Source organism: Barbatula barbatula, assembly GCF_947034865.1.
Source record: "Barbatula barbatula genome assembly, chromosome: 22".
Taxonomy (NCBI): domain Eukaryota; kingdom Metazoa; phylum Chordata; class Actinopteri; order Cypriniformes; family Nemacheilidae; genus Barbatula; species Barbatula barbatula.
This window is the reverse complement of record NC_136785.1, coordinates 19,842,664-19,855,066: the sequence shown is the minus strand read 5'-3', so window position 1 is coordinate 19,855,066 and position 12,403 is coordinate 19,842,664. Positions and strand designations below refer to the sequence as shown.

Genomic DNA, 12,403 nt, shown 5'->3' with positions numbered 1-12,403 from the left:
AAACAAACACGAATAAATAGATTACAGATCGTGACAATGTCATGAAAACCCTTGAGAATCTGTTGAAGTTCCACATATGTGCACTGTGCGACATATTTAACTCGTGTGCAAAACTGGAATATTGCTTCGTCAAACATCACCAAGAAAAATGAACATTTCTGCCTGTCAGTCAGCTGAAGGGTTCTGTTCTGTGTGTTTTCAGAAAAATATCTCAATGTTTCGCTTACCACAATCATTTCTGACGGCTCTAATGTGATGCATTCACAGCCTCGTCTTCCTCCACGCTGCGTTCCAAAACTGCACAGAAACAAAGACAAATCACATCTATTAGAACCCTCTGTATTCACATGAGACACACGGTGCAAACGTAAGATTGTGAAACTAAACCTGAATATGTATTGTCCAACGGAAATTGTTGTTTAATTAAAACTAACTACACCTTCATCAAGAACACCAAAGAGCAAATTACAGCACGGATTCTGCAGCTGCAGGATGTTCCTTCCTACGAAATTACTATCAAAAAAGTAAAGATACAAATGAACATTTTGAATGAAAGGCATGATGTGCGTGGGTAACATTCAGACAGCAGAAACAGGTGTCTGGCTCTGACCTGTCATTCTGTCATCGAGGATTACATGCAAAACTATTTCTAGAAATGAATCGGGATCATGCCCATTTACATAACGCAAGTGTGGGATATACAGCGCTGTATGGCAATACAACACAATAGAAATGCTTCGTTTTCATACACGTTCAGAAAGTAAGTAGCATAGTTATCAAAAGTAGAAGATGAAACCAAAGAATCATTGCCAGCTTTTACAAGATAAAGACGTGAGATGTCTCTCCGATGACCTGATGCAGTGTGTGGATGTGTCTGCATTGTGTTAGCAGAGCAGATGAAGGTTACATGAGGGAGGTCAGGTTTGCTTTGATGCCTCTCTTCTCTTCACACTCCAGTGAAACTGAACCCTGAAACTTCTAAAGGTCCTCCTCTCTCTGCATGACTGCATGTACTGAAACTCAAACCAACCGGGTGCTTGATATTACCATGTGTTGTCTCTCTGTCATGATGTAAAAACTATTCAAAATCACAGCAGAAGAGTGCAGCACCAGAAGCGTCACTTTTCCGAGCGTCACCTGATGTTGCAAATACAGGAGGGACCATTACAATTACTCAGTCTTCCTGTAACCCATGCTGCGGTTGTGCTAAGAACATTAATAGAGAGCTGAGACAGAGAGAGACTGGATGGATGAATGAATGACTAAAGGTGTAACACTATTCTGTATATTTACACTAAAGGAGATCTAGACACCAGAATGTCACAGGCGTCCACCAGACCAGCACTAAACTCACAAATTCATCAGGTTTGCAAAATCAAGCAGAAGTGAGACTTTTTACAAGAGCTGAGCTGGATTTTCTGTTCCTAGTTCTAAAGCCATCGGTGACAAAGGCCCGCCCGCCTCCATGACAACACAGGAGTGCTGACACTGAAACCACAAACCAGCATCAGTGTGCCCAGCACAGCTGAAAAACAACACGTGAGCGCTCGGCGAAACTGAACCCAAATAAAGCCTCGTCATATCCGTGCCGTTTAACATCACTTTACATTCGGGAAACATTTTTCTATTATTTCAGATGACTACAGTAAAACAAGACAAAAGAACAAAGCCACGGTAAACAAAAACTGATACTGATGAAGATGTCTGGATTACTTACACTTCAGTTTAACAGAGGCACCGCTGCGTTTTCTTTAGGAATAACAGTGACTATTCTCTTAAGAAAACATGAGACGAGAGTTGTTTCTCCATGACAGGAGCTCCTAGGGTGTAAACTTGAAATAAGTTACAAACTGAAGAAACTCCACAAGCTGAGAATGAAAACAATGCAGCCAAACCAGTCGCAGGGAATTTCAAAGCATCTGAAATATCCCCACATTTACAAGAAACACATTCTCCTGTTCCAAAGTTATTACCACCACATTCAGAAAGACATTTTCTAAATCCACAAGTCAGAGGAAGAACGTTTCAATCCAGGAAAGCGGTGTTTTTCAATGAAGTTTTTCAATGAAGTTTCCCGGTGTGTGTGTGTGTGTGTGTGTGTGTGTGTGAGGGCGGTTTCCTGTCTGGATGTGTGTTCATGAAACACATGGCTAGAAACTCCACCACCATGAGTTCCGCATTCCTCACCCCACCGCCCCCCGACCCTCCTTCAGCTCAACTCACACACAACGACATGCATTTCCCTGTCCACTTTCAGAACAAAATCACAGCTAACATTCACAAAATAAATAAAGAAATACAAATAAACGCCGTCTTTGAAAATTAACATAATTCAGAACAAACAGAAGTGTCACAAAAGTAGACAAAACACATCATTAAAGAGTCTGACCGACATGATGAAAAGCAGGATTTGAGTCACACATTCATTAAGTTCATCATGGTCACACTGCAAGGAGTATGTGATAGATCCTCTTTATAGATGTACTAATGTAATACACTGACTATTTGATCCTTCTGAACCGGACGTCTCATGTTGGAATGTGGAGCGTGTCTGTGACATGGCATGCACATGTGGAAGTAAAACTGGTTCAACCTACTGACATTTGTAGTCAATAAAAACAAACACAAGCCCTTATTGACTGCGGTTTACACAACATGTGATGCAAATCTGCTCTGATGACGTCATTGCTTCAATGTTCAATCAGCTAAAAGAATCTGAGTTTCATATAAATAGACAAGAATCTAGACTAGTGAAGTACCTCCCCATCCGTGTGTCATGTGAGGTGACATATCTTATATTTGGACTACAACATTATTACTGGAAACTGGTATTGTGCTTTCCATTTGAATCTGTTTAAAACAGCTGGTTGTGTTTCTATTTAGTTTTAAAAACCTGACTAACCTCTTATTTGTTTTTTACCAATGTAAAAGTTTTATACCAACTGAAGCTTAGTGAAGTCCCCCCGCATCCGTGTGTCATGTGAAGTGGTACTTACCAGCATCTCGCCAAGTACATGTGCTCCTTCACAAACACAGAGCCCGTGAGCAGAATGTACCAGCACGTGGAGATGGTGTCGGCACTGCGGAAGAGAGAAACACGAGGGGTCATCGTATAAACTCCATCAGTCATCATATGTTAGCGTTCAGATAAAGACGTGAGAGCGCTCTCAACACAACAGCACAGGTGCTTAAGAGCTGTACTACACACATACAGCAGTAGCTCTGTTTGAGGGGAAAAGTGAACACACTGCGGACAAACCCAGAGAAACATGAGAAACCGATTACTGGACAAATATATAAACGAGACGTGTGTTCCTTATCTTCTCCTGATTCACAAGAGAAAGCTTCTTACAATGAATTTGTGTGATAAGATGGAAATTTTACTTTGCAGCAGTTTCTCTTTACGTCATTATTAAATCACGTCTATAACCTTACATTTTACGTTCGAACAGAGATGATAAAGAGGCAAAACCCCTGCAATAAAGCTTTATTTTCAAGATGACTGCTATGACTTGTATGATTGCTTCAACTGTTTAGTCTTAATCTTTTTATTCATTCTTATTAAATGGAAAGTGGTAATACACTTTCCATTTACATTTATGCGCTTGGCATAATACAATTGTATCTACGTATGTGGGATCCTTGGGATTGAACCCATGACCTTAGCTTTGCTAGCACTATGCTCTAACCACTGAGCTATTCTTTTCATTCCATGTCACAAACGTATCCATTGCTAACTTTTATACTTGCCACCGCCTACTGCCTCTCCACATTGTGCCGCTTCAATTAACATCCCGGCATGAAATCATTCTCCAAGGCTACTGTGGTTCCGTGTGACATTTTCTTCGCAGTCTGATGTTGTTTTATGTAAGGCTTACATTCAAATGTGTCGTTGTTTTGTTTTGAGTGCACGGTCAATAAATAAAGGAATTCATCAAAATGACCCAATGTCCTCCCGTTTGTTGCGCCCCATCTGTCATGTCTCTATTCCCCACCAGTGGGGAGCGTCCCACACTTTGAGAAACGCTGGATTAAATTAATTTTACACAGCCACATACAGTATTAAATCACTAATACATGTCAGATAGATGTCAAAAGGAATCCTTTGTGATGAGCAGACGGACTACATGAAGTGATTGACTCACTAGAAGAGAATGCTGTTGGCTTCATAGCGCTGGTATCTGGCCGTCATGCACATGGACCTGTAAACACAGAGAAGCATGTGAGAGCGGTTGTGAAGGTGTGACGCAGACAGTTGATTCGGGTATCTGATGTACACATCCAGATCCTGCCAAGAGGGTCGGGCTCTGATCCAACTGATCTTAATGTACTCAAATGAGATTCTGATTCACATCTCCTGCTGTAAATCCAAACAGATCTACAGTATGAAGCCACATTACACACGAATGGATGAATCTATATATGAGGCGACTGAGGGTAATGTGTGTTTGACCTCAGATACTCACCTGAGCTGATGTTCTCTGAGGTGAGACAACACGTCCATGTGGTACAGATGAGTGTAGATGGTGTTCAGGTCCTGGATATGAAACACAAACATCATTAAATCATTTGATACACATGAATATAACAGTCCGATTCCAAAGCTACAGACGATTACGTTCTGTTAGTATTGCTAATGTACATCTTATGAAACAAATCTGCAATAATATGTATTCGATATGGTCTCTGTGTATGCTTTTTTTCATGCAAAATCATTATTTCTCAATTGTGTTGAAATATGTTTTTGTGTGTCGATGAAAACAGAAAGCAGTCAGATGTGAAGATGCAGTGCTCATGACACATTGTTATAATGATAAACAATATCATGCCACAAAATTCTAAATATCATAAAAAAAACTAAATTATTTAAAATTTTCCCATTTGACAATGCAAAGCCATTCCTTCAAATTAACAACGCTGTGTGTGCGCTTTGTATGAAAGAAAATAATTAGGAATGAAACAAACGTTTCATGAGAATGAATGAAGAATGAACTGATTGACTGAATGGACATTACAGTCAATGTCCAAAGGTATCCAGGTGCTGGGTTTCGGATGCTTGCGACTAGACGCCCAAAACATTAAATCATCCGATGCCACAGTGTCCTCTGATGGTCCCTGAATGAAGTGTTATTATGTGCTTTTAGACCAGAGCCACCGTGTGCACAGCAAGAAATGATTTCACATAAGCAGAAAAATCGCTGAATTCCTTTAGCACAATAGTGTATTGTCGTGCAGTAAAAGACTACATATTCCTCTTGACATTTCATTGATGCTGCTTTTTGAAGCAATATGTGGAGTAAGAAACTGAGTTCGGCTCAGATGAACAGATGTGCGTCCACCATCAAACCACTGCACAACACTTCATGAAGTCCAGCACAGAAACAGAGAGCACATTGTGCCCTTCACAACAAAACATCTATTCAGAGCTGTGAAGAACAGAGCAAACAGTGTCAGAACATTTCACCCTCCACAACTACACACAACTTATGGCTTTAATTCACAGCATCTATAGTGCTTTGCTTTCCCAGCTTTAAAGCAGCCGTATCTCAGACAGTTTCTGTATATCTCATGTTAATCTTGAGTACTTACAGAATAGTATCGCACCCTTCAAACATCCGCAGAGTCTTTAGCTTGATCACATTTATAAAGACAGATACAGCTGTACCATTATTTCAGAAACATGCGACCCGTATGGGGGGCGGAACTATAAAGAAAACACAGATGGTTTCACTTACTGTTCATGTCCATATCTTTTAGCTCTGGGACCACCGCTCCATCTATCAGTTTCAAACGATCTGCAAATCCAGCGTTATATCCACCGTTTATATAACATTCATCACCCAAATGCAGCGAAAAAACAACACAGCTGAACTTCGTGAACATAGATCTCTCTATCTCAAGCGACTTGTTCTCCTTCTCCCGATCTCCATTGTTGATTTGTGGACGTGCCACGTGCTTTTCAGCGAGAATTCTTCAAACAGACTGAGAAAAGTTGTTGTGTAACAATTTTTCATGTTGGAAAAAAACTTTCCGAAACCTGTACGAACACTGGGGGAGAGTATCGAGCACACAAATACTACCTCATACATCCAACTCGTTTTTTGACAAGTTGACCATGTTAAGCATGAGATGACAACACGTTTAGCACCGTAACGAATCAGAATGCATGAAACACACTTTAAAGTCACAATCGCCCTATCTGCACTTGTCTGTGATCTTAATCCCGGGTCAATTGACCATGTGGTTATTTATATATAAGTAAAATTCCCCCACAAATGACCTATACCCTATTTTGACAAACATTGAGCATCTGCGATAATATATGTCCCGTGCAACTCAACATCACTGTGATTTGGCAGGCTCGTTCATATCCTTTTTAAAGGTTTTATCCGACGTTCGTGAATAATAGAGGTTAAAGTGTCCGCGAACGGACAGAGATCCCGGGACGTGATCCTCAAATGCTGACATGCACAGTCAAAATATTGCAGCGCTTAAAGGCATGGGCCGGTTTGAGAGTTTGGCAGTATAATAACCTTAATAAAAATGTTGCCACTGTTTCAGGGTATTACTGTTTTTCTATTACGAAACTAAAATGTGTTATTTCCAAATGTCTACATATACAAAAAAATTACTTTTCAACTCGACACAATACATTTCATTTTGAACAAAAACATAGAACATGTGTGTCAGGTAAAAATAAAGACTTTAAATTACAATATTCTTTCAGAAAAATTATATATATCATATATATTAGACATTGAATAACATGATTTAATTATTTATTTTTCTGTAAACACAGCTCATGCCTTAGAAATGGTATCACAGAAATTTGAAACCTTAACTCTTTTACACCTTTGTATACCTTGAAAGCGGTATTTGGCCCATGCCTATGTGCGGGTGAATTTTTTCAATGCTTGTGCCATTATAATCTTTAATCAAAATCTAAAAATGCTCTTCCGCCCTCTAACGGCTATATTGTTCTCTGGTGATGTCAGTTAGATGGCTTGGGTGGAGCATCTGTTAACTGCTCTGTTATATCTGTTTGTAGTGGAAACGCAAGACACGCCCACTCTTTTTCTCATTCGATACATACATCAGAATACTACAGTAAAGGAGATCGCCACTTCCAGATCACAGGGAATTTAACATGATCATCCAATTTACATCAAATCTTGCATGTTCTTCACAAGAGATGTGCTGTTACTTTTCAAACAGAAGAGACTCTTGATTTTTACCAGTATGATAAGACAGTTTTTACAGGAGAGACACAAACCATTGCCTGTTTGGTTCAAGAAAGATCAGCACCTGCTCCCATTTGTCCACCTATAACGCTAACACAATTTCCAAGTTGTTGTTTAGGCAAAGCATCTTGTATTCACAGCCACGCAGGAGCGTGCAAAACTTAAATGAACTCTGTCACTAGATTTTCATTCATTCAATGTTCAGTTAATCTGGGGTTAAAGATTTCTCAATGAAGTTGATGAACAGATGAGGAAGTGTTTGAGAAATGCTGAACAGACGCTACACACAGAACAACATCAGTGCATTGACTAGCATGGGAAAACTTCAGCAATGCGGCGTGAAGGCAGAACATGCAAAATACACAAATATCTCTCGAGAGAGACGCGTTTTGACTTGTTTCAATGTGCTTCAGGGCCCAGTGTCATAGACTACACAACTGCTCCCAGGGCAAAACCGTGAAAAACGTCCAGAACTTTAAGACACCAATCAAACCAAAATATAAACCTTGTTTCGTTCGTTGTTACCAACCGGTATGACAGTATGAAAATATCAGAAGAAAACTCTTAAAATCAAGTTTTTAATATTGTTTTGTCTGTTGTGGTGTTTTTAAAGGCCAGGTGCACACTGCAAAGGTTCGAGGGTGACAAGCGCATTTGAATATAGGAGTGAATTCACTAAACGCTGGTTCTAAATGTAAATGATCAAATGCAGTGGGACTTTAAAAAAGACAGAACACACCATACAACAGAAGAAACGGCTGTATTGCACATAAGCACTGGGTCAGTTAATTTCTCACTGCCGATCAGTGCTCTACTTATGCACAAAAGACGTCATGTTGTATAGGACACCTGTTGGGCGTCGGACTCTCGTTCAAAGTTAGACTGAACACCGTTACAAACACCGCTCTGAGCAGACTGCTCGTTATTATAAATAGTTTATTAGCTTTATCGCTTAATTTCTGCTTGTATGTCTGTATTCATTAATTTCTTTATTCATGCACTTTATTTATACACTTTATTACGTCATTTCTCATCGTCAATAGAAAAGTATGCTCTGAAGTAATACACGTACGATGGCTGATGTTATTGATGTAACGATGGATAAGATATATTTTTATATACTGTATCTAATTCACTGTAAAGAAAACAGTTTTAATATAAAATGCACAGGGATATTTGAAAATTCCTCTCAGATCATAAATTGCTCTCATGAAATCAAAGTACATCTCTATGAATGAATGAAGCCTCTTCACATACAGGATCCTCTATAAAAGCACATATGGCATATAATTCACTGCGATGGTCTCTGTGTGATCAAAATGTGTGCCATGAATGACGGTATTAAAGAATGAATGAATGAATGAGGTACACCACTTGCGCTTTAAAAGGGGAGGAGATTAAAATAAAACTGAAAAGCTGCTCCCCACCAGGTTAGGTTCACAGAGTAAGTTACTATGGTTACTGGCTCTGAGTTTAAGTGACCTTGCATTTAGAAACGGGCTTGAGTTACCCCGCTTTCTCGGGTTTGAAATACCTCACATTCTGAAACGGAAAACGCAGAGTTTCCTTCATTTCAGAGTTTTCAGTAAACCTCCTTTCTGAAACGGGTCCCAGCTGACGTGTACCAATCCAATTTCCACACACATCATAGCGGTTCATTTAAATCCCTGTTCATTCTGCCACCAATCTATAGCTTAGCTGTATTTAACTCACACCTCCACCCGAAAGTGGTCCTGACTGAAATGTATTTCTGTAAATCTCATAATAAGGGAAATGTGCAGCACATGCTCATCGGGAGATTTTGCAGTCAGCACTAAACTATAGTATAGCTTTATATGTTCTTGATTTTAATAACGAAACATATACTGTGCAAACATGACATTTCCCAGCTGAACTACACCTCAACTGCATTGTTCTGTTAGTATCATTGTACTTCATTTTACCAATCAGCAGTGATCAGAGAGTTTAAAAGAAATCTCCTGAGAGACGCTTACATTCCCAGCATGCTTTAAGATCAAACCAGCAAACTAACATTACAGGTTTAACCTCATTCTTTACCAGCAAAATGCACTATAGGATAAAAGACAATGACATACAATGTGCTGAAACTGTTCCTGTATAAAGCTTTACACCTAGCTGCTGGCATATTTCAGAGAATTTACTGGAACTTTAATCAAATGCTTGCCATTCTTTTGTAGTAAATCTTATTTACTACAAATTCCTCAAGTGTCAACAAACCTTCCATTAATGCATAAAAACAATATATAAACAATAAATGAACATTAACATACAAATCTGCGTAGTGACTACATTTGCACATCATGCAAACCAGTTCTCAGGCTATCAAACATGTGGTATTACACCTTCTGGATTGTGTATTTTAAGTCACACAAATCTTACTTGCATAGTATGTCGTCTCTCAAAAAAGTTCCCTTTTTTGTCACATCCACTCTTAAATAGACAACATGTGTTACGACTGATATTTGTCTGCTGTCATGACTCAACATGGGTTTAAGACAATATAAACAGATGGTGCTACATATTGGTAATAAATACATTTGAACACTAAATGTCAAATCCAGAACGCTGGAATTAACCTAAATTTAGAATATTTACTTAAAGCAGCATTAAAAAAATGGGAATTCATTTAATGATGACCGCAGTCATTCTTCAGCACTAAGAACCTGCGCTTCTTTCAAATACAGCTTGGCATGTTTTTCAGGTTTATGTTTCTTTCGCTGTTCTCTGACCCCCATCAGATCAGGCAAAGCAGTCTCAGGGACGAGGCAGCCGGCATAATGCTATGGAAATTGAGACAAGACAATATTTGTTTTGCTCTTACGTAACACGGAACACACCCATCCGGTGTTCTCATGGCAATGTGAGGTTGCAATTTTCATTTGTTTGTGTGTTTTGCTGGTTCACTGTCCACATTTGCTGCATTCAGAGATGACCATCAGAGACAATCCATCCATACAACATTGATCTGAGAGAGATCTAGACAAGCCCTTTCAATCCCGCATGAATGAGAAGAAACAATGAAAGCTGGGATCAGATTTACAATCTTTACTTTTCCTTGTGTAGTCACAAGGCTGTTTTATCATCAAATTCCAATAAAAGAAACCTTTAGACTTTGGAGCGAGAGTTTAGACCCAATATAATTACAGTTAGTTTCCAATATAATCACCCAGTTATTCCCTGGACAAGAATGTTTGTCTTTTGTTTCTTTCAACCGAAATAGCGGAACTAACGTCTAGATTTGTGGGCAGTGAAGGTAGCGGTGCAGATGCAGTTGTGTGATGAAGATACTTGCAGTAATGCGACATCGTGTCAAGACTGTCATGATACCAAAATCATCTTTTGGCCGCAAAGAAAACGGATGACAGACGACTCAACATGTCAGAGAACATTGGCAGCATACGGAGATTCGGTGCACTTGTAAACAGTTTGTTCTCTGTAAACAGACTATAGTTTCATTTCATTAACACCGCATATAGGAATTTATAGTCTGTCTGTGTTTTGACTTGCATAACCTTATATGTTTTGCTTGTACAGCTGCTTTGTAACCATGAAAATTGTCAAAAGTGCTGTATAAATCAAGCTGCCTTGACTTCTGGATTACACACATAAAAAGGCAAAAGAGCAGAACTCTGTTTAGACCTTTATCAATGAAAGCTGTGCGTCTTGTTCCCACGATGCACATCAAAACACTAGTACACTTGTCGCCTACCCAGACAACATTGTATAATACCTGCTTAGGCTGTGTAGATGTTTTTCAAACTGTGATGCCTACAATGTACATCAGGTCAGTCGTGTCGTCTAGACAGCACACTACAGGTGTGGATGGTGTGATGCTGCTGAGATGTCTTGTTTAGATTAGCTGCTTTAGTATCACATGTGATCGGTAGCTTAGCTCACATTAGTCTGAGGCCCACACCTGCTATGAAGGTGTTCGTGCCATTCACTTTTGCAGACTATGGTGTTGTCTACTTAGGCTGCTACGATATTGTTTTGAGCCGAGCAGGGAAAGCCCAACACTCCTGCGGTTTATGCACATCTGGCGATGTTATCACATACAGACTTGGAAAGCGATCTAAAGAGATCATTTAAAGACACGCCATTGATTTCAAACAATGAATTAAACTAAATCCAAACACTGAAAGAAACGCTAAACCGAGTTTAAACTTTAACATGAACTCGTCTGCTGAAAGTCTCGAGAAGGGACATTTAGCTGAAAGAGTCACAGTCTAAACTGATATAACAACTTAGTCTGCGTGTCAAGTATCGTGTTATTTCTTTAAGGAAAGTGTGTGTTTGAGTGATAAAGCTCTTGGTATTTGAACGTTTTTACCTCAGCGGTTCGTCGTGATGGAGGAGTTTTCAGCGCTTTCTTCAGCGATAAATCCACTGAGGAATTCATATTAAACTGTCGGATTTCCACGAAATCTTCATATATTCACACATGTAATGAGATTGAACAAAAGTCGAGCAGATTCGCTGATAAAACCCTTTCTGTCGTGTTTCTTCACGCAAACTCAAGACTCGTGTGTCTGGCATTGATTTGCGTTAGCTTCAGTTAGCATGTGAAGTTCTTCTTTAAAACTTCTTTAAAAACTCTGCAGGCCGGTCCAGAAACAGCGTATGTTCACAAACGTTATCCTTTATTACCAGAAGACTCCATTTGTGACCCAAGAACATCATAAAAAGTCACAGGTTTGTATAATCCTCCGCGCAAAAGCGACGTCCAGTAGTTCTCCATGACGGCAGCTAAAGCAGCGAGCCGCCTCACTCTTTCACTGAACTGAGACCAGAGCAGAGCATACTAAACTACACTGACTATCACTGAGACCAGAGCACAGCATACTAAACTACACTGACTATCACTGAGACCAGACCAGAGCATACTAAACTACACTGACTATCACTGAGACCAGAGCACAGCATACTAAACTACACTGACTATCACTGAGACCAGAGCACAGCATACTAAACTACACTGACTATCACTGAGACCAGACCAGAGCATACTAAACTACACTGACTATCACTGAGACCAGAGCAGAGCATACTAAACTACACTGACTATCACTGAGACCAGAGCACAGCATACTAAACTACACTGACTATCACTGAGACCAGAGCACAGCATACTAAACTACACT

The 12,403-nt window shown here is 39.6% G+C and overlaps 1 protein-coding gene across 9 annotated transcripts in view; it reads right to left on the bottom strand.

The window, feature by feature from the left end:
* rapgef6 (Rap guanine nucleotide exchange factor (GEF) 6) overlaps window positions 1–12,053 on the bottom strand; it is a 58,593-nt gene extending 46,540 nt beyond the window's left edge. For 3 of the 9 annotated variants that reach the window (XM_079486143.1, XM_079486145.1, XM_079486147.1), the window contains exons 1-5: window positions 11,593–11,809; window positions 4,467–4,537; window positions 4,146–4,202; window positions 2,997–3,080; window positions 228–297 (exon numbers count right to left, since the gene is read on the bottom strand). In XM_079486143.1, coding sequence (XP_079342269.1) covers window positions 228–297; window positions 2,997–3,080; window positions 4,146–4,202; window positions 4,467–4,537; window positions 11,593–11,661 — 351 coding nt within the window. In that variant the 5' untranslated portion in view covers window positions 11,662–11,809. Of the gene's footprint in view, window positions 1–227; window positions 298–1,717; window positions 2,104–2,996; window positions 3,081–4,145; window positions 4,203–4,466; window positions 4,538–11,592 lie in introns of those variants that run through there. The other 6 variants (XM_079486148.1, XM_079486144.1, XM_079486146.1 and 3 more) reach the window with 6 other exon arrangements.
* Window positions 12,054–12,403: the final 350 nt, after the last annotated feature.